This window comes from Remersonia thermophila, chromosome 7, assembly GCF_042764415.1.
Source record: "Remersonia thermophila strain ATCC 22073 chromosome 7, whole genome shotgun sequence".
NCBI classification, from domain to species: Eukaryota; Fungi; Ascomycota; class Sordariomycetes; order Sordariales; family Chaetomiaceae; genus Remersonia; species Remersonia thermophila.
The window spans coordinates 731594-757142 of NC_092223.1; the positions used below are offsets into that span (position 1 = coordinate 731594).

A 25549-nucleotide genomic window follows, 5' to 3' on the forward strand; every position below is an offset into this window, starting at 1 on the left:
ACCTTGACACGGTAGGACTGGCTTGAGGAGACCACCACCACCACCACCATCACCGCACCACCTTCTCCCTCCCCCACCAAAATCCAAAGAGAAGAGGGTTTCGTTGTTTTTCTCGTTTCTTTTTTTCCCCACACAGAGCAATCGACATGGAACGTCGATCGCGGAGCTGGGCCCTCGGCCTGAGCTTCATTGGCTTCTTTGCCCTCCTCCTGTCCCTGGGCTTCGTCCAGCAGGTTCGCGCTGACGATGTCTCCGAGTACGGCACCGTCATTGGTATTGTACGTTCATCTTCCCCGCTCTATCTCCGGCTCCCCCGAGAGGCTTTTTCGGCAGGAGTGCTAACTCGGGACTACAGGATCTGGGCACCACCTACTCGTAAGTCGACGTCTCGGGCTCCCGGCGGTCGAGTTGAAGACACCGTGTCAAGATGGGGAGCATGGGCTGACAGGCTGCCTCCCAGTTGCGTGGGTGTGATGCAGAAGGGCAAGGTCGAGATTCTGGTGAACGATCAAGGTATGCCAGAGAGAAAACGCTAGGCCGGGCGCCCGGTGACAAGGAGCTGACGGCTGCGGACAGGAAACCGTATCACTCCGTCCTACGTCGCCTTCACCGATGAGGAGCGGTTGATCGGAGACGCCGCCAAGAACCAGGCCGCGGCCAACCCCTACAGGACCATCTACGGCATCAAGCGCCTCATCGGCCGCAAGTTCTCCGAGAAGGAGGTCCAGAACGACATCAAGCACTTCCCCTACAAGTAAGGCGCCCTGAGGGTGGTTTGGGGTCCTTTGCTCTTGCTAACCCCGAGGGTAGGGTCGTGTCCAAGGATGAGAAGCCTATTGTCAAGATTCCCATCAACGGCCAGGAGAAGACCTTCACTCCCGAGGAGATCTCGGCCATGGTTCTCGGCAAGGTACGTCTGGCGCCCCGGCCGCTCTCGTGTGCTGCTGCTGTGCGCAACCGCTAACAACCCCCCAGATGAAGGAGACCGCGGAGGCCTACCTCGGCAAGAAGGTCACCCACGCCGTCGTCACCGTCCCCGCCTACTTCAACGACAACCAGCGCCAGGCCACCAAGGATGCCGGCATGATCGCTGGTCTCAACGTCCTCCGTATCGTCAACGAGCCCACCGCCGCCGCCATCGCCTACGGCCTGGACAAGTCCCAGGGCGAGCGCCAGATCATCGTCTACGATCTTGGTGGTGGTACCTTCGATGTGTCGCTCCTCTCGATCGATCAGGGTGTCTTCGAGGTGCTGGCTACCGCCGGTGATACCCACCTCGGCGGTGAGGACTTTGACCAGCGCGTCATCAACCACTTCGCCAAGACCTTCAACAAGAAGCACGGTGTCGATGTCACGACCGACGCCAAGGCCATGGGCAAGCTCAAGCGTGAGGCCGAGAAGGCGAAGCGCACCCTTTCCAGCCAGATTTCGACCCGCGTCGAGATTGAGGCCTTCTTCCAGGGCAAGGACTTCTCCGAGACCCTGACCCGCGCCAAGTTTGAGGAGCTCAACGTGGAGCTGTTCAAGAAGACCCTGAAGCCCGTTGAGCAGGTGCTCAAGGATGCCAAGGTCAGCAAGAGCGAGGTTGACGACATCGTCCTGGTGGGCGGTTCGACTCGTATCCCCAAGGTCCAGGCCCTCATCGAGGAGTACTTTGGCAAGCCGGCCAGCAAGGGCATCAACCCCGACGAGGCCGTCGCCTTCGGCGCCGCCGTCCAGGCTGGCGTGCTGAGCGGCGAGGAGGGCACCGAGGAGATCGTGCTCATGGACGTCAACCCGCTCACCCTCGGTATCGAGACCACCGGCGGTGTCATGACCAAGCTCATCCCCCGCAACACCCCCATCCCGACCCGCAAGAGCCAGATCTTTTCGACCGCCGCCGACAACCAGCCCACCGTCCTGATCCAGGTGTACGAGGGCGAGCGTTCCATGACCAAGGACAACAACCTGCTCGGCAAGTTCGAGCTCACCGGCATCCCGCCCGCTCCCCGTGGCGTGCCCCAGATTGAGGTGTCGTTCGAGCTCGATGCCAACGGCATTCTCAAGGTCTCTGCCCACGACAAGGGCACCGGCAAGGCCGAGTCCATCACCATCACCAACGACAAGGGCCGCCTCACCCAGGAGGAGATTGACCGCATGGTCGCCGAGGCTGAGAAGTACGCCGAGGAGGACAAGGCCACTCGCGAGCGCATCGAGGCTCGCAACGGACTCGAGAACTACGCCTTCAGCCTGAAGAACCAGGTCAACGACGAGGAGGGCCTGGGCAAGAAGATTTCGGATGATGACAAGGAGACCATCCTCGACGCCGTCAAGGAGGCTCAGGAGTGGCTTGAGGAGAATGGTGAGTCTTGGCTCTTGCCTGCTTGTTCTTGTTGCGCGGCCGATTTGCTAACTCGTACGCAGCCGCCACCGCCTCCACCGAGGACTTTGAGGAGCAGAAGGAGAAGCTGTCCAACATTGCCTACCCCATCACCAGCAAGCTGTACTCGGCTGGCTCGGGCGCCGGTGCCGATGATGAGCCCGAGGGCCATGACGAGCTTTAATTGTCTCCTTCTTGGTAGTATTATAGAAGATTCCCCGATTTGTCCTTTTTTCGTATTTTTCTGTCTCTGTTTTGGTGGCATACAAAATGAAAGCCTCCCTGGGTCAACACGGGGTTCAAGGTCATGTTTGGTGTTTTGCGTGCTCTGGTCTTGGGCTGTCGCTCCATGTGTTTGGTGCATTGATTGATACGTGTGCATGTGTATCCATTCAATCCAAAAGTCGTGGGGAGAGAGGAGAGAGAGGGCGTGTGCTGTAAAAGTAGTAGGAATGAATGCTGAAGCGGGAATGAGGCCGGGTAGCCCCGGCGCCGCATCGTGTTGTATGATCTGGTTGTCAAGTCTGATCTCCACGGGCATGTGATGGGAGGTCTTGATGGGCATGCGGCACGTAGAAAGCGTCCGGCAAGTGCAACGCCTGCCAGACGTTGCATTCCTCGAAAAGACAGGACAGAACGCCATCGCTCTCGTACCATACCTAGGCAACGTTGAGCATCCGAAGTTGCACATGGTTGGATTTGTCCTATCTCATAGCGTACACAGCACTTCCAACAGGACGTGTCAGCCTTTCCCCCCACGGAAATCAAACAAGGAAAAAGGGTGGAAAATACAACGACATGGAGGATGAAAGGAGGAAGACCAGGGGATACCAAAAAAGACCAAGATGAAAAAGATAGTAATATATAAAGACCTCTTCCCCCTGTCTTCCAGTCCCAAACGCCACGGAAAAAAAAAAACCCTGATAAAAGATCCTGAACAGGCAAGCAACACTCAAGAACCACCTGAATGCAATGGAAAACAACAAAATCTAGTGAGACGAAAAGGGCAAAAAAAAAAAAAAAAAAAAAAAAAAGACACAAACGACCCGACCCGACCCGACCCGTCCCTCACGCCGCGGTGCGCTCCACCCCATGGTTTTCTCGTGTCACTCCAACGGCTTGACGTAGTTGCTGGGGAATATCCCCGTCCGCAAGCCGATTCTACCTGTCCTGTTTGGGTTCGAAAAGGCAATCTCTGGTCAGCGCACGGCTCGATTTGGCTGTTGGGAGACACAGCAACAACAACAACAACGACAACGTACCACCAGTCGTTGGTGCTATCCGTCTTTTTGAGCACCGTAATGACGTCGCCCTTCTTGAAGCCCAGATCCCCTTCCTGCTCGGCGGTGAAGTCAAACTTGGCCACCACCTGCGGCAGGTCGTCCTTGGCCTTGTACGCGGGCTTGGGGGCGGTCGGCCGGGAGGGGGCCGCCTTTTTCGGCTTGGCGGCGGCGGCGGCGGCGAGGTCGCCGTCGTAAAACGTGGCGGCCCTCGACGCATACCCGCCGCCGCCGCCGAACCCGCCGCCGCCGCCGCTGCCGAGCCCGCGCGACGAAGGGGGGTCGTAGATGTCATCCTGCCAGGTGGACGAGCGCCTGGGCCGGCCGTACTCGTCGCGCGGCTGCTGCGCGGAGCGGTTGCCCCACACCACCTCGTCGCGGTCGTCGTCGTAGATGGGTATGTCGTTGTACATGCGGTCGTCCATGACGCCGGGGGCCGAGACGCCGCCCTGGCCGAGGAAGATGCGCGAGTTGAGCACCACGAGCAGCGGGTCGGCCTCGGGGGGCGGGGGCACGGCGCCCTGCAGCAGCTCGCGGGCCGAGATGTGGCGGCTGTACATTTTTGCGTTGGCGTCCTTGCGCTCGATGATGGCGGAGCCCTCGAGGGAGACGCCGGCGAACAGGCCGCGCGTCTTGGAGTAGCTAAAGATGCCGGCGACGCTGCGCAGGGAGGCGGCGCCCGCGGCCTCGGCGTTGCGGCCGACGGGCCCGGCGGCGATGGACACGTTGCCGCCGAGGGTCAGGGAGCCGGCCTGCGAAAAGGTCTTGACGGCGCTCGCGTCGTTGAGGATGAAGACGAAGTCGGTCAGCTCGAAGCCGATCTGGCCTCCAAAGCCGGCGCCGCCGGTGGCGATGGCCGAGGGGGCGCTCCATTTGCCATTGGGGAGGCGGGCGACGACGAGGCCGCTGCCGAAGCGGGCGGAGCCGAGGAAGCCGGCTTTGACGACGGTGAGGATGGCGAGGCCCTGCGAGGAGGAGCGTTAGAAAAGGAAAAAAAGAAAAAAAAGATACGGTTAGGTAACCAGGGAAGAAGCTTGGACGGTGGAGGTGCGGGGAAGAAGCAGGCAGGCAGGCAGGCAGGTGGTTTCAGGGACGACGACGAACCTTTGCGTTGGCGAGCACCGACGGCGGGATCACCTTGTCAGGGCCGAAGGCTTGCCGTGGGTCGATGAAGGAGGAGAGGATCTTTGCGCATTTTCGGCACTCGGCTGGCGAAGCATGTCAGCCATGCGGATTGAAGAAGGAGCCGAGCAGGGCGACGCGAGAGGCCGTGGGCGGGCGATGGCCGGGGGGGCGGTGGTTACGGATGGGCCGGAACAAAAGACACTTACACGCGAGGGATGAGGGGAGAGGGTTGTGGAGGCCCATGGCTGCTCGGCGGGCAGACAAGCCGTCTGCAGGTGTTGACTAGGCGAAGGGGCCGAGAGGGGCTCGAGCGGCTGGCGAAAGGGACACTTAGTCTGGGAGGTGGTGGCAGAAGGGAGAAGAATGGGGATGTCGCTGTGGGTGAGGGAAGAGAAGAGAACCAAAAGATGCAAAAGATGGAGAGAGGTAGGGATGAGCTCGAATGTGGGGTTCTTGGAGCTCACCTCGCTGCCCGGGCGGGAGCGGCATTGCACATGGCGCGTGGCTTGGCTACAAGGAATCCTACGAAGACGGAGAATCCATGGTAAACGACATCAACAACAACAACCACCAACCTTCAGTCAGCTGCTGACAGACATTACGTAGGGACCATGTAAGGACATAGAGTACGTGGGTTGCCTAGGTAGGTACTTTAGGTGGTAGGTGGGCAGAGGGGCTTGACAAGAAAGAGCACAACGCAGCCGCGCGCGTCCTCGAGGCTGTCTCGGTACCGTATTACTTGTCAGTCCAAAAAGAGGAAGAGAAAAAAAAAGGTCGCCGTGAATCACGGACCGGACCACAAGACAAGACGGCGCTTCTTTCCCCGCAACAGCGCCAAGCGCCAGTAGCTTTCCACTACGGTACACGTCCAAACCCCCCGCATCTTCGAGAAGCTCAGTGCAGCCCAAGCCGGTCCGTCACTGGCCCCCCTGGGGTCCCGTCTCCACCAAGGGTTTGCCAAGCATCAGCAGAGAGAGAGAGAGAGAGAGACATTCAATCGCCGAATCATGCAGGTGGTGGCACTGCATCTAGATCTTCTACTGGGACGGTCTATGTACTTGGACGGGACAGTTCTGCTCATTACGAGTCTTTGTAGAACTTGTAAATTACATAGTACATACACTCCAGGACAAGACAGCGAACGACAAGAGCCGACCCGCTTCTTTCCGCTGGGACACAACTTGACTGACATCATCGGCCACATGAGTCTCTCCGAGGCGCCGCCACACTGTGGCTCGGCTCGGCTTCTTGGGCGCCAAGCCCCGGTCGGACCCCTGGCTGCGACAGGCGCTGACGCCCCTTGGATGACCACTTTCCCATCGCCACTCGACATTCCCGACCAACGAACGACCCTGCCCATTCCTGACCCTGACAACGTCCAGCCGATTGTGTCGCTTGGATTCTCTCGAGAGAAAGAGGTGCTAAATACCTGAAGAAACACGCCGGCATCGCCAGCTCCAGCGTCCGAACAAGAAAGGGGAACATCCAGTGCGCCGGTGCAGCCCCCCCTTCTCCAAGCACCGACAACCAACCAACCAACCGCCCCCCTCCCCCCTAGCCGACCTCCTTTCCTCCTCCTCCTCCTCCTCCTCCTCCTCGGCGCGCAACCATGTCCGAAGCCTACGAGCGCGAGCGCCAGAACAACGCTCGCCTGGACGAGCTCTCGGCCAAGGTCTCGGCCCTGCGCGGCGTGACCATCGACATCTACGACCAGGCCCGGTCGCACGAGCTGATCGATTCGACGGTACGTTTCGGCTTTCTTCCCAAACCCCCGGCAGCTCCGAAGAAGAGAAGAAAGAAAACAAATACCACCGACGACCGCCGGTCGTCCAAGATTGATGGATCCGATAGCTAACGGCCCCCATCTCCGAGCCAACAGTCCGAAACCTTCTCCTCCATGGGCAGCCAGCTCAAGGGCAGCGCCGTGCGGCTCGGCCGCATGGCCGCCTCGGGGAACCGCGTCGCCATCCTCAAGCTGTCGGGGATCCTTATCGCCGTGGTGCTGGTGCTGTATTACACGTGGAGGCTCTTCTTTTGATCGGGGAGACGCCAGCGGCCGGCACGCCGCCGGTGCAGTGCCGCCGCCGCCACCGCCGCCAACTCGGTTCATCATCTCTTTGCTACCCGGACGATGACGACGGAGAGGGAGCGACTCTTCAACCCCCATCACGAGGACGAAACCGATGAGCACCGGCGCCGGCGTCGGCAGAGCAGCAGCAGCAGCAGCAGCAGCAGCAGCATACGTGGCAGCGGCCGGGCCGTCTCAGGGAATACAAGGCCGCGGCGGGGCTTGAACGTCAGCCGCAAGCTGGCTGGCGCTGGAAGGCATGGCAGGAAGGCAGGAAGGCAAGAAGGCAAGCAAGTGAGAAAGCAAGCAAACAGGGCGGCTGGGCCGTGCTCGACCTCTGCCTCGGCCGCTGGTACCTTGCAGAACAACAACGCATGCGCTGGGCTTTACACCGGCGTCATAACAAGAACAAACAAGACAACGCACTGGGTTGGGTTGGTTTGGTTTGGGTTGGTTTGGGTCGGGTCGGGTTGGGTTGGATTAGAGCATCTATGCGTACCGGGAGGAAGCCCTTGTTCAATGGGAGGAGAGAAGGGAACGACGTCTTGTTGCGGGATTTCACACACACACACGCACGCACACGCATCTTACGTACCCATCCATCATGTTGGGGTCGATTCTTTTGGGGGGGAACCAAGTCATTCTTCAGCACTTGTATTAGCACGGCGTTGGGTTCGGGCTGGATTGGCATATTTCCGTTGCGCTTCATGCGCAGAAGTGGAAGGGAGGCGAGAGGAGAATCTATCGTATTAGAATCAAGTCCACTTCCCCTTGGTACATGGTACACCAACCCCTGGAGCATGACAGCGAGAACAATGCTGAAAAAAAAAAAAAAAAAGGGATCTGTGATGCGGCACCAATACCGTTTTGTCTTTCCCCAGACTATGCAGCTCTACCTTGGACAGATGGATGATGAAGCCTTCTCCGAGTGCCTTTATTACCTGCTGCTCCAGCCCGTCCGCCACCCCCCCGACGCTCCCCCCTTTCCTCTTCTCCTTGACGCCCTACTGCCAAACATTGGAAAACAAATCCTCGCTCCCCGGGAACCCGGCGGCCGGCTTCGCCGAGCTCGAAGACGTGTCTGCCGCCGTCGTGCTGCTCGTCCACCCGCCAAACTCCTCGTCCGCCGCCACCTTGGGCGCGAACCCGCCCGACGCTCCCGGCACGATGGGCTTGCTGGCGAGCGACGCCCAGCCCATGCCGCTCGAGGCGGACGCGGCCGGGGCCGCCGACGGCTGGAGGGCCGGCTCGGGCCGGGACGCCACCGGGTCGGGCGTCGCCCAGGCGTTGCCGCCCCAGACGTCGGCGCCGCCGGCCCACGCGTTGGTGGTCGCCAGCGATCCGAGCGGGTGGGAGGCCGAGGTCGTCGAGGTTGTCGGGGCGGGCTTTGGCGAGGAGAGGTTGAACACGGAGGTCGTGGTTGTGGTTGCGGTGGCTGCCGTCGGGCTCAGGACCGGCTGGGAAAGCGGGGCGGGGGGCGAGGGATCGGACAGGTCGAAGAGGTCGCCGAGCGCCGAAGAGGCAGGGGCGGCGGCGGCGGGCTTGGAGGACGTGGTAGATGCGGAGAGGGAACCCCAGCCGGAGGAGGTGCCGATGGACTGCTTCGGCTGATGCGCGAAGGCGGAGGAGGAGGGGGGGGGGAGGAGGAGGCCGGTTTGGCGTCGAAGAAGCTGCCGCCGCTCAGCGCGGAGAAGCCGGAACCGCTGCCGGGCTTGGCCGCGGGCCGGGCGGATGATGCGAGCGAGCCGAGGCCGGCAAAGGCGTCGGTCGCAGCGGGCTTGGGCGACGACGATGCGCCGAAGCTCAGGCTGCTAAAGGCGTCCTGGAGCCCGCCCAGAGAGCCCTGCGCCGGGCCCAAGCCGGCGGGCGAGGAGAGGCCGCCGATGGAGCCCGACGCCGCGTGGCCGGGCGGCTGGGCGGCGGGTTGGGGCTGCGGGCGAGGGGCTGTGGCGTAGAGGGACAGGATGGACTGCTTGAGGTCCGGCCGCGACGGGCCGCCGCTCGGGGTGCCGGTTGTGCTGGCTGGCCGCGGAGGGGCCGACGTGGCGGCGCCCAGGAAGTCCAGCCCCAGCAGAGAGTCCTTGGTGCTCGTCGCCTTGGGCGGCGCGGGGTCGGCCTTGGGGGGGACGTGCACGGACGTGGGCCCGGCGCTGCTGGCCCTCAGCGGCGGCGCGGCGGCCGGAGCGGGAACCGGATCCGCCCCGATCAGATCGCCTTGCGGAGCCGCCTGCTGGCCGACGGACGCCTTGCGCATGGACTCGCGACGGTTCACCTCTTGCTTGTCTCTAACAACGCTCAGAGGCACGTCGTCGTCGCCCTCGGCATCCAAGGTCTCGGGGTCGGGCATGGGCCCGTCCATGACCCAGCGCTTCAGCTCGTACTTTGTCCGGATGAAGTTCTCGATCTTGGCCTCGGACGGCACGTGGCCCGGCGAGAGCTTGGCCTCCCAGTACTTGTTGGCGCGGGCGTTTCCCCACTTGAGCACGCTCTGGAGCTGTTCGTCGGTCCAGCTGTCCAGGTCGACGGATTTGACGCGGCTGATGTGGGTGCCCATGCTCCGGTGGATGCCCGAGCAGCGGATGCAGATGAAGATTCCGAGGTTCCAGCTCGCCCATCGCGGGTCTGGAGGAGATGGCGTCAGCTTCCGGCCGGCCGAGGGATGCGGGGGGTGGGAACGGGGAGGCACGCACGCTTGTTCCGCTTGCAGTCGGCGCACACCTTGTTGGGCTCTAACTTGAGGAGGTTCTTGATGGTTTGCTGGTTCTGGGCCGCGCGCTCGGCGGCGGGGTTGGGGGGCCGTCGAGACATGATGACGGAAGGTTGTGGCCGTGGTCGATGTGTCGGCGGGGTAGGGAGTCGCGATGGCAGACGACGCAGCGTTGGGAAGTCGGGGGCAAACGAAACGTCCGGGGGAGGGGGGTTGGGGGCGGTTCGCGGCCAGGTGTCGTCGAGATGCTTTGATCAACGTTCAGGGGGGGGATGGATGACACGAACGCTAACTAACCAGATGCAAGGGAGGCCAGACAACAAGTGGGAAACCTGGGAAAAGGTGGGGGGTGTCGCTTTAACCGATCATCAAAAGCCCCACCAGCGACCTCGATAGTTGCATCTGTAAGTGCCGCCCCTCGATGGCGCTTGGGGGAAGCTAGTTAATTCGTTCGGCATTCTGCAGGCGCTGAAGAATCGAGGGAGCAGCAGAGTGGTCGTTGTCTCTTCTGCTTCCCTTCCAAAGGGCGGCCCAACAACAAACAGCAAACCCCAAGCTTCGCCTTGCAGGCGTGGCCACTGCTGTCACAGGCGTTGCTGTCCAGGGGAACCAAGATTCCACATTGCCTTGCCTCCCTCCGCCTCCGCCGTCCTTGTCTGCTTGTAGGACATGATTTGTCATGGCCATCCCTGGGGAGGCAGGCGGACGGCTTGGTGGTCTAAGTGCCCGTGCTAGCACATAAAACTCACCTGGATCCAAATACATCCAAGCTGCACCCTATAATAAACCCTCAACATCTCCGCCCTCGTGTCCCGCCCATCCGCTCACTGCTACCTACCTACACAATCGATCACGCCTCATGCGCTCGCGACTCGTCCGCTTCTTTACTACCCTCTCCCGACCCGCCCCTTTCTCGTTTCGACCCGTGCATCGCCCTCGCGCGCTTCTTCTCAAGTCCATGCCCACGATCCCCTTTTTGAGCGCCCTCCTTGGCACCTCGACGTCGTCATCCTCCTCATCCGCCAACGCCCGCAACAAAATGACCACCTACCCCGAAGAGCGCACCCCAGAAGAGTGGCGCGCCGTTCTCACCCCTGGTACGTACCGTGCCTGTAATTACCGTCACCCCGTCACCACCTATGAACACAACCTACCCGGCTTCCCGCCTCCCAAACCCCCCTCGGCTCATACAAGTCAATGGATGACCCACACACGCAATCCAACATTACCTACTTACCTACTTATCCGCACGCCTACCTAGGTAGATGCCTATCCATCTACCTTGCGGCATAGCAGACGCTAACCCACCTCCCGCAGAGCAGTTCCGCATCCTCCGCCTCAAGGGCACCGAGCCCCCCCACTCGGGGGAGCTCAACCGCCACTACCCGTCCTCGGGCACCTACCGCTGCGCCGGGTGCGACGCGCCCCTCTACCGGGCCGAGCACAAGTTCTCGTCGGGCTGCGGCTGGCCGGCCTACTTTGACTGCATCCCCGGCGCGGTGGCGCGCCACGAGGACCGGTCGCACGGCATGGTGCGCACCGAGATTGTGTGCGCCAACTGCGGCGGCCACCTGGGCCACGTGTTCAAGGGGGAGGGGTTCCCCACGCCGACCGACGAGAGGCATTGCGTCAACAGCGTGAGCTTGCGGTTTTCCGAGGAGGAGGGGGAGACGGAGAAGAAGGGGGAAGCAGAGGGGGGGAACAAGGCCTAACGTAGCTGCAATTTTGTGCTATTCATCATCAATGAATGGGGTACTATTGGGACCGTGGCTCTTGCAACATGTGCGCGCCTCTTGATCGACGCAGTACTGAAGCGAAGCATCTCGACATTCCATTCTTTCGGGAGGGAGGGGGAGGGGACGGGGCAAGCTTGCCATGGTATGTCAGGGGTTGCTTTTGTTCGACGGACGTGATAGGAACAAGCCATCGCCGCGGGTGCTCACAGGCCATGAACCTTCCTCGCCTGGACGCCCCTCATCTTACAAGCCGTGATCGCCACGATCTCGCCCCAGCGCCTCGCAAACTCACCCTCAAGCATCGCTAGAATCTCCGACAGGCCCTTGGAGGCTTCGGCTGCCTCGACCCCGCCAGCCGCCCGCTCCATAAACTCATCCCATAGCTTGCTTGCCTCGCACAGCCCTTGATGCTGCAGCTGGATGACTTGCAGCAGGCCATCGTCCCCCGTTCTCGATGCACACGGCTGTTCAAGCAGAGTCGGGCTGGAGCTGAAGAACCTGACATTTTCGAAGGCACCCGCAGGCCTCTGCGGCACGGCTTGTGCGGCCTCGTACCCGGCGGCGCTCATCAAGTGCTGGTCCGTCTCAGACGACCAGGCCACCAAGCGAGGGTCGCAGCCGGTTGTGACGGTACGCAGTCGCTCGAGTCTTGGGTGGGTTGGAGACTGCTGGGAGTCGCTTTCAGGGGCTCCTGAACCCTGCGGCAGGGGCTGATGGGCCGAGCCTTCCGGTCGAGGGGTGAGTTGGCCCGCCAACCCGTGTGAGCCTTGAGAATGGCCTGCCCAACTCATGGCCTGGGATCCGAGAGAAAGGCCGCGACTCCGGTTCTGTGCCGTGGAAGGGTGTACGATATCTCCTCGACTGAGCGTTTTGTCAAAGTGTTTCGAGACGATGTGGAACCGGGGGAGTTGGTGATGGCTGAATATTGCAGGAGTCCGTCTCGTTCGCTGTCGACTTGCGACGGTCGAGCTGATCTTGCTCACTTTGTAGATGCCCTCGCCCAAGATTCCCGGCAGGCCCAGGGCTGTGGCGGGCCGCGAGGGCACAGCTGCGGGCGAGAACGGCCGGTGCCCTGGCCGTACACCTCCCGGTTGTATTGCTGGTTGGCTATGCGGCTGTGGCATCGTCGGTCCATGGTGGGCCGGGGTGTGTGCTTGGCTTGCCTGTTCGGTAGCGAGCCGGTCGCTGAAGCTTGGGATGGAGAAGAGCGAGGAACGTAAGGTCGCCGGCTGCCGTGGAGCGCTGTCTGGTCGGAAGAGAGGTGGGACGGTGCTGTCAGCCAAAGCCCGCCGTCCCGAGGCGCTTGGTGGGGCCACGACCTCGCGCTCTTGGGTTGCCTCTTGGTAGTCAACTCTGAGCCCGAGGTCAGATAATTCCTGCAAGACAGCGTTCAGGTCCGAGGGCTTCTTGAGGGTGACGGCGAGCGTCGAGATCCCCTGGCGAAGTTCAGCGAGGCTGTTAGAGAACCAAAAGAAAAGAGAAGAAAAGAAGCGAAACAAGAAAAAGAAAACGCATGACCTACGCTCCCATCCTCTTTGGCGTACTCAAAAAGGAGGCAGCTACTCCAGGGACAGCAGCGGATGGAGTTGCTGAAGCCGTGGCTCGCATTGTCCGATGTCCCAAACGTGGCAGTCAGGTCTAGCTTCACCTGGGCCGTCTCAGCCAAGAATCCCGAGGAGATGGCTGGGGGGCTTTGCGACCCTACCAGCTCGTCGGCCTTGTCCCTCACATGAACCATCAGAAAATGGCGCCAATACGGGGCTCGCGGGCGAGACTCTGTGGCAGCGCTGCGCGGGGCGAGCATGAGATGGGGCTTCAAGACGAGCTGCGGGTCCTTGTAGACATTGGGTTGGTTGTTGACGCGAATGGCGTCCAGGTCGAAGCGCAGAATCGGACGCCTGGCGGATAACGCTCGCTGTTTTGTTGACATGGCGGCCGTGGCGGTGGTGGTTGAGGGATTGCCGCAGACCTAGACGACAAATTTGGAGGCTTCCCCTTCAGGACCTTTGGGCACGAGATCGACGCAGGGATGCAACAGAGTGCGAGACGAAGAGCTTGGGCGACATGGAATCCGTGACCGCGTCGAGATTGCCATTCTTTTCTTTTTCTTTTTTTTTCTTTTTTTTTTTTTTACAGAAAGGCAGTCATGAAGAGAGGAAGGAGCAGTTCAGAGGCAGTTGCCTACTACTGTGTATACTTCAAGGCCAAGCCTCCTCCATCTGCCTGCCTGGTATTGTTGCTACGGCAGGCAGGAGAGCCTACCTTATTACTGTGTAGCTGGAGCTGCTGCTAACAACGAGTTACCGTAAGTAGGTATGGAGCCTCGGTGCTAGGTGATTCCCTGAGTCCATCCATTCCATTCCATCCCGAGATGCCTGTCCGTGGAGGTTGCATCAGATAGCAAGATCAGGGAGCACAGATTGACACTGCTTTTTTTTTTTTTTTTGTTCTTTTTTTTTTTCGTTGTTGTTGTTTCAACTGGTGAGTAACTGATGTTGTTGAAAGCATGGAATGGAAGATACCTCATCTAACCTGGAAGACTTTTGGCTGTGTAATAAAAGGTCAAGTTGTGTAGCAAAGTTGTAGCTGTACCACAGGAATCAAGTGGAGCGTTGTCGTTGTAAGTAGTTAATTATAATAGTACAAGCATGTCGCTATGCAGGTGACATGGGCCTACAAGGACGCCGTAACAGGTAGTTATTATGTACACTAGTTATTCTATGTACTACCTACTATAGTTGGCATAGCAAGTTCATCATTAGCGCCCGGCAGTGCAGGTCCCGCCCGTGTGGCTCGTGCGCTCCGTGGACCCACAAATCCGCCCAGCCCAGCCCCCATGTCAAACCCTGGAGCGTTCCGTTGGGGCTGCGTCAGGGTCTGGCAAGACAAAACTTCCCGCAGCATGCCAATCGCCGATTCGCGTCGCATCCAGCCTCAGCGTTAGCAGCGACGGCCAACTACCGGACACGCCGCGCGCCATCGTGGTTCCGTCGGCCTCTCCATCTCATTGCCTCTTTTTGTTTCCCTCTTGACGTCTCCATCCCTTCCCTCCGTCCACCCTCCCACCTTGCGCAGAACCTTGCCAACCCCCTCCCATTGGCAACACCGCCTCTCCCTCTCCGGCCTTGCGCCCTTCGTCCGAGCGCCGCGCTGCGCTCCCAGCGCCGACATGGCTCCAACCACCAAGCCCGCCATCGAGCATACGGTCGACCGCACTCCCGAGTATGAAAAGTTCATCGAGGAGCTGCGCGTCTTCCACGAGAAGCGCGGCACCAACTTCGACCCCGAGCCCAAGATGGGCAATCTGACGGTCGACCTGCTCAAGCTCTTCAAGCACATCGTCGCCCACGGCGGCTACGACAAGGTGTCGGACGAGAAGCTCATGTGGCGGAAAATGTGCGAGGGCCTGGGCCTGATGCGCCACAACGCGCCCGCCGACGCCTACACCCTCAAGCAGATCTTCTACAAGAACCTGGCCGCCTACGAGATCAAGACCATCCACAACAAGGAGCCGCCGCCGCCCGAGATCCTCGAGTTCACCACGGCCAAAGGCGGCGGCCTCCTGACGCGCACCCTCGAAAACTACGCCAGGAGCAAGCCCGACACCCGGGAGGGATCCAACGACGAAGGCACGCCCACCAAGGAACGCCGCCCCGAAGACGCTCCCACCTCGAGCCGCGCGTCACGCGGCCTGCGAGAGGCCCCCCCGCCACGGGTCATCTTCCATCCCGAAACGCACACCCCTCGCCAGACCCGCCACGCCTCGGCCCAGCAATCCGGCGCGTCCGGGTCCTCGTCGCAGCAAGCGCCGGCCCCGTCCCAGGCGACCCGCAGCTCGCAGTCCCAGGCCAGCGCGCCGGCCGGCGGCGCGCATCACGACCCCCACCCTCACACCGGCCGCGGCGCATCGTCCCACGGCTACCACCCCGCCGGGCACGACCCGAGCACCCCCATGATCCAAAGCTACGGCCCCCAGGCCCCGCTGCAGCTGCCGCTTCGCATCGTCGACACCCCGGCGAGCAACCCGGACCTGTTTGCCAGGAAGCTGCGGCAGCGGCGGCAGCTGCGGCAGCCCGCCCCGCCCGCCCCGAACCCGGGAACGCTCGTCCGCGCTTCCCTCCCGCCGGGTAGGTCTCCCTCCCTTGGGCGCGTCAGCCGCGTTCTCGCTCTAACCCTGCCCTCCCCCCCTTGTCAACAGGCACCCTCGACGGCCCCAACATCTACGAGCGCTGCCTCCTCGCGTTGCGCTCCGGCATCCGCGCCGAACAGGCCTTCGCGCTCTACCACCTGGTCAAGATCTCGTTTGAGCGCGGCGACAAGTACAAGTTCTCCCAGTTCAGCGGCCTGGCCGAAGGCTTGACCGAGGTCGCCCTGAGCGTCGGCGGCCTCTTCTACGACGTGGAGTGGACCATCTCCAACGATCCCGACCTCGACGACGGCGAGGCGGGCGTGCTCGACGGCATCAACGGAACGCCCGACATCCTCGAGAGGATCGCCGAGCTCCGGCCCAAGGACGTGCAGGACAGCCTTCAGCCCGCCGAGCTGGCCGACCAGATGACCCTCATCACCGAGGCCGTCTTGACCATCCGGAACATGGTCATGCTGCCCGAGAACGCCTGGTTCATCTCCGACTACCCGCCCATCAACGCGCTCCTCTGCATCCTGCTGAACCTGCCGCCGCTCGACATGGTGGTCGAGCTCAAGCATTCGGCCCTCGACATCGCCGAGCAGATCACGCCCTACCTGACGCTGGACGCCCAAGATCCGCTGTACAGGACGCTGCTGGCGCAGCTCGGGTCGTCGGACCGCGGCATCATCCTCACGGCCCTGCGGGCCCTCGGCCGCATCGCCATGAACCACCCCACCGAGACCAACAAGCTCGGCGGCGTCCCTCCGGCCACGCTGCAGCGGCTCATCGACTGGCTGCTGCTCAACGACGACGAGCTCGTCGACGCCTGCCTCGACTTTTTGTATCAGTACACGGCCGAGGTGTCCAACATGGACGTCCTGCTGGACGGCACCAACGTGGAGCACCTCGTGGCCCATCTCGTTCGCCTGCTGTCCCACGGCGCCAAGCGCACCCACCGGGAAGTCGTCTTGAGCGAGGCCCAGATCTCGTACGTCCCGGCCACCGAGTACGTCGTGCCCATCCCCAAGGATCTGCAAGAGCGCCTCGTCGCCCTGGAGGAGCCCGACCGCTGCTACGCCTGGCTGCGGTGCTTTTTCGAGGAGGATCCCGAGGCGCAGATCACCCAGATCGCCATCTGGCAGGCGTACAACGCCGCCTTCCTCGAGCCGCTCAAGCGCATGGGGCGGCCCATGATCAACGCGCCCGAGTTCATCCGCCACATCAGCACCGTCTACCAGAACGCCGGCGCCCAGGTGATCCGGGAAGGCCCCAACGGGGAGATTCAAAAGTTCATCATGCGCGGCATCCGGCCCCGTCCCCACCCCGTCACCCCGGAAGGCCGCGCCTACTTCCAGTGCCAGTGGCAGCCCCCAGGCGTCGCCGTCAAGTGCGGCACCTGGAACCTCACGGCAGAGGCCATGTGGCGCCACATCCTCGCCGACCACCTCGGCGAAACCCCCAACGAAGACGGCAAGTTCGCCAACCGCGAGGCCCTCTACCACTGCGCGTGGCAGCGCTGCGCAAAGCACCCGCCCCCGGGTGCCAAGCTCCACCTTGCCCACTTCATGTCCCACATCAAGACCCATCTCAAGGCCGAGGAGGCCCGCCACCTCGCCGCCGCCGCCGCCGCCGCCGCCGCCCAAGAGGCTCCCGCCTCCCCGTCCAGCCAACGCCGCACCTCCTCGGTCGCCGCGGCGGCGGCGGCGGCGGCGACGGCCGCCCAGAAGCGGTCGCGCGTGGTGGTCAAGCCCGCCAAGAGCATCACGCTCAGCTTCGAGGAGACGGCGTCGGCCCGGGACGAGCGGAACCCCAACGCGCCGTCCCAGGCGGCCGGCATCCCGCTCTCGGCGGCGCTGATCCTGAGGAACATCGCGAGGAACGCGGGGCGGACGGCCGCCGAGGAGAGGCTCGTTCGACGCAGGGACAAGCGGGGCGGCGGTGGCGGCGGCGGCAAGCACGGCGGCGGGCGGTGGGTGGAGTACGAAAGCCAGCGGAACGGCGGCGACGAGGACGGCGGGGAGGACGGGGAAGACAAGAAGAAAAAGGACGCAGACGAGCCCGGCGGGTGGAACGAGCGGCTGTTCAGGCCCGTCATGCCGAGGCTGTTTGAGGTGTTTAGCGAGAACCGGCTGCTGGCGCCCTATCTGACGAACCTGTTTCAGCTGTTGGCGTAGGCCTGGCTCCGAAGCCCTTGGCCTCGTTGAGGCATCCTAGGTGCCTAGCTACCGAGGTGTTCATGTCGATGCGCAGCGGGGAGGGGCTGGAGATGTACGCGGGTGGGGTGGGCAGGTACGGCGGTCCTACACAGTACGGTTGGGGAGCGTGTAGGTACCTCACCTCCTACGGGGTTGGGGCGGTGATTGGGGAACGGGAGACGGAAAGCGAGAGAGCGAGAGAGGGTGTCTGTGTGTGCGCCATGTACAGTAATACCCCCTTCTTTCCTTGTTCCTTCGAGGCCTGGCGTTTCTTGGGTTGTGGGCGGGGAGGACGGACTAGGTATCCGCGGCGGTTGTCCCGGGTTGATTCGGTATACTTGTTGAGGTAGTAGTGTGTATGGCCAGCCACGCTAGTGCTTTTGAGCTTTGCCAAAGCGCGTGGACCTGCGCTCCTGGATGTGATGATGGTTGCCAAACAGAGGAGGGGGGGAACCAAGGCTACATGCACGGCTTTTCACTAATAGGGGGTCCAAGTCGCACATATACTGTGTAGTACGTAGAAGCCAGGATGACATCTGGCGGGGGGCATGTAAGCGCTTCTCGGCATCTCTGAGATAGGTGGAGCAGCCTCATGGTCAAAGATTTCTAGAAGGTTTACTATAATAGGTAGAGTACCTAACCTACCTATCTACTGTGCATGTGCACATACTTGGAGCCTTCTCTGGCGAAGTGGTGTGGGTGGTTTGGTCGTCGGTGGCTGATCGCCTATAGTAGGTTGTCACCCACTCCTTGCCACCCCCCCCCCCACGCCCCTGTCTCGTCTGCGCTGCGGGCCGTGCGGGGGACGGCGGACGGTTTAGCGCCGCTCCCGCTGTGGAGAGACCAGGGGGGGGGGGGGGGGGGATTTTTGGTGGGGAAGTTGACGCTTCACCATCCACCCATCCACCAGCTTTTCCAGGCTCCTTCTGGTATTGATCATTCTTCCTAGTCGGTAATACACCACCTTCGTGGACAAGCATGGACTCGACTCTATCCGTTCTTACCAGGATGCCGAGGTCCACTGCTCCGTCGATCGGAGGTCAAACGCACCCGCCGAGAGAACTTACAAAGACTTGACGTGGCGGCAGCAGCAGCATCAAAGGGGGCTCTCTCCCGTGGACCGGGACAAAGAGGGACCAGGGCCACGCAACCATGCATGCTCGACGGATGGGCATCTGTTGCAAATGGTCTCGTGACTCCGTTTTTTACACGTGCTCACCGCTCCATTCATTGTGTGAGTCGAGGAGGACGAGATCGACAGCCAGGACCGTAGTAGCTAGGAGAAGGCGGCTTGCATGCCCGTGTATAGTAGAAGCCGGACGGACAAACCGACCCTAGCAGGGCCAGCTGGGTCCGCAAAGTCGCCGGGCTGGGCACACCCGTACCGACACGGATACCGACACGGTCCTGCTTCGACAAAGGTTGGCCCTGCGGATTGCGAGAGGAGCAGAGGATTTGCCCCTCCTCGCCCCCTCCCTGCTGACGACGCTGTTTCCCCTTGGATCCGGTCCGTGACGGGATCGAAACGAGTGGCAAAGGACTGGAGATCGACACGTCTGACAAACACCCGGGCTGTCATCAGGGTATTGGCGGCAAAAAAAAAAAAAAAAGGGGGAAAAAAGGAAAAAGGGGGCGAGCCATCTGAGCCCGGAGCAGCCCGTGAGACACGAGGCCCTGGGCCTCCCCCGCTTCAGCTCCCCCTCCTTGCTCACTCCTGACCGGACCTGTCGGCTGTCTGACATCTCCGGGAAACGGCCCTCCGGTCATCGCCGTCCGGAGAGCGAGGCGCCGAAGGACCTGGGACCCCTCCGAGCCTCTTGGCCGATCGAGCCATCGAACCCCTGCGCGCCCTCTTCTGGCTATAAGTTTCCCGAGCCTGACGCATCGTTGTTGGTCGTTAGGCCTTGCGCCGTCATAGCCGCTTTGGAGTCGTTAGTGAGGAGCCCGGGTACCTTTGACGTACCTTGAGAACCCCCCCCTCCCCCCCCCCCCCCCCTCTCCCCCCGGTTGACCGAGACGCTCTCTGGCTGGATCTCGGCGTGTTGATGCAGCGTTTGAGAGCGCCGATTCAACAAGTCGGCAGCACGCTCCTATCCCGCACCTCGTTCCCTCGCGCTTCTTCCCGGCCCGTCTTCCTGCCCCAGCTCGCCGCCATGGCCGCCGTGGCTCGCTCCGCTCGCCTGGCCGCGCGCCTCTCGAGCCCGCTCCGTCCCGCCGCCCGTCGGGCCGCCCCCTCGGCTGCCAGGCAAGCCCCATTCTCGCTGTCTGCCCGCCATAGCAAGTCCAGCGTCATCCAGGGGACCGAGGTCCCTGTCTCGGTCTACAGCCCGGACGCCAAGGGGGCCGCCTCGTCCAGCCCCGACCACTTCAGCATCCCCGTGAATCCCGCCGCCGTCCCCGCCCCGGAGGCCAGCTCGGACCCGGAAGATGCTCCCATCACCCCGCTGCAGGACAGCCTGTACCATCGCCTGCCTCGCACGCTGCAGAAAATGACGGTTCACGGCAAGGTCATCATCGTCACGGGGTAAGCCTCGCCCCGTTCCCCTGACCCTCGCACCTCGCAAGACATCGCACGCTAACGGCCGCTCGCCTCTTCTCTTCGTCCTCCCAGCGGCGCCCGCGGCCTAGGCAACCACATGGCGCGCGCCTGCGCCGAGGCCGGCGCCAAGGCCATCGCCATCTTCGACGCGAACCAGGAGCTCGGCGAGGCGGCGGCGGCCGAGCTGCACCAGCAGACGGGCCTCGCCGTCTCCTTCTTCCGCGTCGACGTGCGCGACGGCGCCGCGGTCGAGGCGGCCGTGCAAAACGTGGCCGACCTCCACGGCGTGCCCGACGTGCTCGTCAACTCGGCGGGCATCGCCGACTCCAACATACCCGCCGAGACGTACGACGCGGCCATGTTCCGGCGGCTCGTCGACATCAACCTGACGGGCTCGTTCCTGGCGGCCCAGGCGGTGGGGCGCGCCCTCATCGCCGCCCGCCGCCCGGGCAGCATCATCCTCGTGGCGAGCATGTCCGGCAGCGTCGTCAACTACCCGCAGGAGCAGTCGTGCTACAACGCGTCCAAGGCCGGCGTCGTGCAGCTCGGCAGGAGCCTCGCCGCCGAGTGGGCCAAGCACGGCATCCGCGTCAACTGCATCTCGCCCGGCTACATGGACACGGCGCTCAACAAGGTGCCCGCGCTCGACGCGCAAAAAAAGATTTGGAAGTCGCTGACGCCGCAGGCGAGGCTGGGCGCCGCCGACGAGCTGAACGGGCTGTGCGTGTTTTTGGCATCCGACGCGTCGAGCTTCATGACGGGGTCCAACGTGATTATCGACGGAGGGTATACGCTCTACTAGGCGAAAGGGGGAGGGGAGCAGATCCTTGATGTTTCTCGGTGGCTTCTTCTTCCTTTGTTTTCCCTTTTCGTTATTATAGAAACGAGGCTTCTTTTCCTTTCTTTTCCTCCTTACCCGGCTTGTCACTCGGAACGGGCTTGATCAAGTCTGGTTTCGCAGGGGAAGGCTGCTGCTGGCATTGGGTCGAGGCGGCTCAAGAAATATACAGATATACGCACACATAGACATACGGTCACGGTTGAATGGGGCTGCTTTCGTCCTTGGGATCTAGATGTTGGCCATCACAGGGCGAGCGTCGTCTCAAGCATAGGCAGCTATTATGAACAAATGTGGGACCTACGCGGGCAGCGTATCGTCACCAGGGTTGGATGTCTGCGAACGGGAACCAGGTCTTGCGGTTGGCCTGCCGAGGTGTATAAGTGATAATGTACCTGGGTACCTCGTCCAGACATCTCCCTCCCCGCCGCGAAGGGGGAGCACATCCCCGCTATACTACTAGATGACCTGAGTCAAACAAAGAGTCGAAACTAGTTACACAGTATTCCAGAACACGTCCCAGCTGATGAGAGGGGGGAACACGCCCCCGCGATCATGAGTCGACCATCGCCTCCCCGTTTCCGCGCTGTGCTTGCCAACCCCAAAACGCCAAGCGCCTCGACCCAACGGTCACCCTGCCCGCGTTCACCACGATTCCTCACAAAGCCGCGCTTCTTTTGCTTGCCCACCCTGTCCCCCTGTCCGGCAGTCACGTCAGGCCCGTTTGGGATCCTCAGTTTTTGATTCCAAAACCTGTTGCGAAACGCCACTCCTCTGCTCCACCCCCACTCCGCCTGTCTCGGCGCGACATGGGACGCCGCCGCGCCGCCTGTCGAGGGGGCATTCTGACGGCCAACGAACGAGGCCAACCGCGCGAAAGCCCCAGGCAAGAGGAAGCAAAGGGAGAAGGAAGGGTACGTGCGTGTGCGTGTGCACGCATACGATAGGAGAACGGCACGGTAAAGAGGGATGGACCAGCTCCCCCGTAGCGATGCCACATGCCCTACGCGAATCCGCTTTCTCTTGCGGTACGCGCGCAACGGAGGTACGGCTGAACATGCATGCCAGAGAAAACACCGACGTCTAGAACTCGAACAGCTTCCCTCAGCCAAGGTCTCTCATGTCAAGGCATCCCCGACCAACCGAGCGCGACGACCTGGACGGGCATACATAGAACGGACCAGGACGGACGGACGGACGAGCACCAAAAAACAGGGCCGGCAGCAGCAGCAGCAGCAGCAGCAGCAGCAGAGCCAAGGCTCGAACACGCACACACACACACATACACACACGAGACAGACCAAGAGACAGACCAAGAGAGACAGAGAGAGAGAAGCTACACCCATCCCAATCCGGTCCATTTGTTCATTGGATTCGGCGGAAGAAAAAAAAATTTGTCGAAAACAGGACAAGGTTCAAAGTGTCCATGTGTGACCATAAGTAAGGATCACAAAGCCTTCATCAAAAATCCCACACACACCCGTCAAACAGAGAGTTAGATCGGGGAACCAAAGACAACGAAATACTCCGACAAAACGAAGAGTAAGGAGAAAAATGCAAACGATGCCGCCTAAACACCAGCCCTCCAATTCCCTGCTTGCGCGCCCTGTCGTGAGAGAAGTAAAGAAAAGAAAATTCAAAAGATTCGTCCGCTTGTTCGTCTGGATCGGGCGGGAAAAACGAAGCCAATGATGCCAGGTATGTCATGGCCATGCATCGCCGTTGAGCTGCCAATCCCACCAAGGGTGATGGTGGTGGTGGTGGTGGGGGAGAGAAAGGGGGGGGGAGGGGCGCGAGACTCGGAGAAAAGGCACCCAAAGACAACGAGGCTTGGGTGGTACCCGTACGAAGGCCCCGCTCACCACTAATGACCCTTGCGAGCCTTCTCCTGGGCCCTCGCCTCGCGGGCGGCGCGCACGAGGGGCGCGAGCGTGGACAGGTCGACGCACTGCTTCATGAAGTCGTGCTACGGCAAAGAATCGTCGGTCAGCGAGTTTCTCACCAGAAACAAAAAAACCACCAAAAAAGAGACCTACCCTCAACAAATCCGCCGCGCTCGCCCTCTTATCCGGGTCCACCTTGAGGGCAAAGTACAAAAAGTCGCGGAAGACGGGCGACAGCTCCTGCTCGTTCTTGATCTGGGGCGTGCCGTTGGTGGCGATGAGCCACAGGGCGCGCAGCGGCGACTCGGTCAGGTACGGAGGCTCGCCCTCGATCATCTCGATGGCCATGATGCCCAGCGACCAAATGTCCACCTTGCGGCCGTACTCCTTGCGCGTCACCACCTCGGGGGCCATCCAGTATGGCGTGCCCACCATGGTGGTACGTTTGTTCTGCGCTTCGTTGATGGTGGCACAGAAGCCAAAGTCGGCTGTTGCAAGACGCGACGGGTTAGGTTGGCTGGTCCATGGGAAACACCTCGCGCGTGGGGGGGCCAGCGGCTGCACGCCGAAAAAGAAAAAGCAGCAGAGGCGACGTAAGCGAGGGGGTGCCACTCACTCAGTTTGATGTTGCCCTCCATGCTGAGGAGGATATTGTCCGACTTGATGTCACGGTGGATGACACCCTTGGAGTGCAGGTGTTGCAAGCCACGAAGCGTCTCGCGGCACACCGAGGCGATCTGGCCCTCGGTCATGATGTTGAAGGTGACCACGTCGGTCAGGCTGCCGCCCTCCATGAACTCCATGACCACCCACAGCTCGCCGCCGCACAGGTAACTGTCGATGAAGTTGACAATGTTGGGGTGGGAGCTCTCCTTCATGACCAGGATCTCGTTGATGATGAGATCCTTCTTGGGCTGCTGCTCCAGGTTCATCTGCTTGATGGCCACCAGGCGGTTGGTCCCCCTTTCGTGGCCCGTGAAGACGCCGCCCGAGGCGCCCTGGCCGATCTTTGTGAAGTTGCCATAGACCTCGCGCGGGTCGCCCTCGGAGCATATCCTCTTGAGGGCGGCGACCACGTCGGCGCCGTTGCTCTGCCGCGGCCTCTGCCGCGGCCTCGACGCCTGCTGCGGGGCCCTGGGAGGCTGCTGCGCAGCCTGCGGCACCCGGCTGGCCGCGTTAGGGTCCGCCTGCTGCAGGTGCTGGTGCTGCGACGTCGGCGGGGTCGGTTGCTGCCGCTTGCTCGCCTGCCGGCCGAGCTGCCCCGCCATGGCGGCCTGGGCGTGGGCCATGGCCTGCTCCTGCTGCTGCTGCAGTAGCTGCTGCTGGTAGGCCGCGGCGGCTGCCGCCGCGGACGGGCTGATGGGGGACGTGACGGAAGATGCCGGCTGCGAGGTCACGTAAGGCGACGAGGTGCCGTTGGCGCGCGAGTTGGACCGGGACCGGGTCCTGTGCTCCTCCGGCAGCATCGGCACGTTGTCCTTGGGCAGATAGATCGGCGATGCATCGTCGCCGGGCTGGGGCATTCCTATGCCCGAGTCCTTGGTCGGATAGGCCTGGGGCGGCGGCGGCGGCCTTGTGGCCAGGCTTGTGGGCGGCTTGGGAGCGGGCCGGCTGGGGATGAGACCAAGATCCTTGAGAGGAACGTGCGGGGGGCCCTTCGGGACGGGGGGCGGGGCGCGGGGATTCTCAAAACTGCCTTCGTGAGCGACGTTCGGAAACCTGGGACTAGCAGGAGGGCTGATGAGCGGGCTCATGGCGCCATAACCTGACTGCAGGAGGCCCGGAGAAGGGAGGGTGTTGACCGACGTCGGGACGGTGCCCAGAGAGCGGAAGTCGGTGGCTCGGGCATCGTGAAACTTTTCTAGCTGCTGCTCTTCTTGAGGTTTTTCTTGCGTCTCCTTGTAGAAGGTGAGAACGTCGACGAGGATTTGCGGATGCTCCCGCGTGTCTTTTTCCGTGATGCCGCTCTCATTGAGGAGGCGTTGCCACTCCTTTGGTAACCCCTGCGAGAGACTCTTGTCAGCCAACGGAGGTTACCCCCCCCCCCCCTCCCCCTCCCTTCGCTTCTCCCAAGGGAAGGCAGGAGAAAACGAACACAACGTAAAAAAAAGACTCACCGTGAACTGGCCCGTCGAGCTATCGTATCCCACGTGGGTGACGTGCACCGGGTTTTCGGGCGCCGAGATGAGCGGCTTCTTGGGAGATCCCACCAAGCTGTTCATGAAGCCAGAGAAGCCCGACTTCTTCCTGAGCATGCTCGGCAGCTTGCTCTCCTTGGACTCGTCCGAGTAGCGCTTGTGGGAGGCGACGGCGTCGGCCTTGGCGCTGGCCTTTTCGCTCATGATGGTCACGTCGCCGGTCGGGAAGGTGGCCGACTGGCGAAGGGGCGGGGGATGTCCCATGGTTGGCGCAGCGCCGGGGGGAGCGGGGTCAGCGCCGTGGTTCGAGGCGATGTGGTAATTGCGATCACGGTCGCTCTCGGAGCCGGGCGAATCGGTCGGGGGCTGGATGGCTGCGATGCGATCGAGAATTGCGTTGCTGTCAAAGGGGGCGCCAATTAACTCGTCCGAGGTTTTGGAGTTGAGGGTGGGAAAGGCGAGGAGGCGTGGCGATGGCTGCACGTCGGAGCTGACGCGCAGCGGGGGGCGTTTGCGAAGATGGTTGCTCTTCGGGTTTTCGTCGTGATGGTG

The 25549-nt window shown here is 62.0% G+C and overlaps 8 protein-coding genes across 8 annotated transcripts; 5 read left to right on the top strand and 3 right to left on the bottom strand.

Annotated features, from left to right (window-relative positions):
• Positions 1-146: 146 nt before the first annotated feature.
• Positions 147-2543, top strand: VTJ83DRAFT_7172 (uncharacterized protein; the record flags this gene model as incomplete). The annotated part of the gene is made up of 7 exons (XM_071013965.1): positions 147-278; positions 356-375; positions 461-513; positions 577-754; positions 811-910; positions 976-2341; positions 2404-2543. The coding sequence occupies 7 exons, from the start codon at positions 147-149 to the stop codon at positions 2541-2543; spliced, it is 1989 nt and encodes a 662-aa protein (XP_070863389.1).
• A 922-nt stretch (positions 2544-3465) lies between these two features.
• On the bottom strand, positions 3466-5007 carry VTJ83DRAFT_7173 (uncharacterized protein; the record flags this gene model as incomplete). The annotated part of the gene is made up of 4 exons (XM_071013966.1): positions 3466-3529; positions 3622-4604; positions 4744-4847; positions 4971-5007. 4 exons carry the CDS (start codon positions 5005-5007, stop codon positions 3466-3468), a joined length of 1188 nt encoding a protein of 395 aa, XP_070863390.1.
• Positions 5008-6373: 1366 nt separating this feature from the next.
• On the top strand, positions 6374-6802 carry VTJ83DRAFT_7174 (uncharacterized protein; the record flags this gene model as incomplete). The annotated part of the gene is made up of 2 exons (XM_071013967.1): positions 6374-6508; positions 6644-6802. 2 exons carry the CDS (start codon positions 6374-6376, stop codon positions 6800-6802), a joined length of 294 nt encoding a protein of 97 aa, XP_070863391.1.
• Positions 6803-7836: 1034 nt separating this feature from the next.
• VTJ83DRAFT_7175 (uncharacterized protein) lies at positions 7837-9640 on the bottom strand (the record flags this gene model as incomplete). The annotated part of the gene is made up of 3 exons (XM_071013968.1): positions 7837-8373; positions 8406-9454; positions 9523-9640. The coding sequence occupies 3 exons, from the start codon at positions 9638-9640 to the stop codon at positions 7837-7839; spliced, it is 1704 nt and encodes a 567-aa protein (XP_070863392.1).
• Positions 9641-10398: 758 nt separating this feature from the next.
• Positions 10399-11251, top strand: VTJ83DRAFT_7176 (uncharacterized protein; the record flags this gene model as incomplete). Its single annotated transcript, XM_071013969.1, has 2 exons — positions 10399-10636; positions 10857-11251. 2 exons carry the CDS (start codon positions 10399-10401, stop codon positions 11249-11251), a joined length of 633 nt encoding a protein of 210 aa, XP_070863393.1.
• A 3193-nt stretch (positions 11252-14444) lies between these two features.
• Positions 14445-17578, top strand: VTJ83DRAFT_7177 (uncharacterized protein; the record flags this gene model as incomplete). The annotated part of the gene is made up of 2 exons (XM_071013970.1): positions 14445-15402; positions 15474-17578. 2 exons carry the CDS (start codon positions 14445-14447, stop codon positions 17576-17578), a joined length of 3063 nt encoding a protein of 1020 aa, XP_070863394.1.
• A 2066-nt stretch (positions 17579-19644) lies between these two features.
• Positions 19645-20940, top strand: VTJ83DRAFT_7178 (uncharacterized protein; the record flags this gene model as incomplete). Its single annotated transcript, XM_071013971.1, has 2 exons — positions 19645-20123; positions 20211-20940. The coding sequence occupies 2 exons, from the start codon at positions 19645-19647 to the stop codon at positions 20938-20940; spliced, it is 1209 nt and encodes a 402-aa protein (XP_070863395.1).
• Positions 20941-22840: 1900 nt separating this feature from the next.
• Positions 22841-25261, bottom strand: VTJ83DRAFT_7179 (uncharacterized protein; the record flags this gene model as incomplete). Its single annotated transcript, XM_071013972.1, has 4 exons — positions 22841-22942; positions 23013-23347; positions 23476-24862; positions 24977-25261. 4 exons carry the CDS (start codon positions 25259-25261, stop codon positions 22841-22843), a joined length of 2109 nt encoding a protein of 702 aa, XP_070863396.1.
• Positions 25262-25549: the final 288 nt, after the last annotated feature.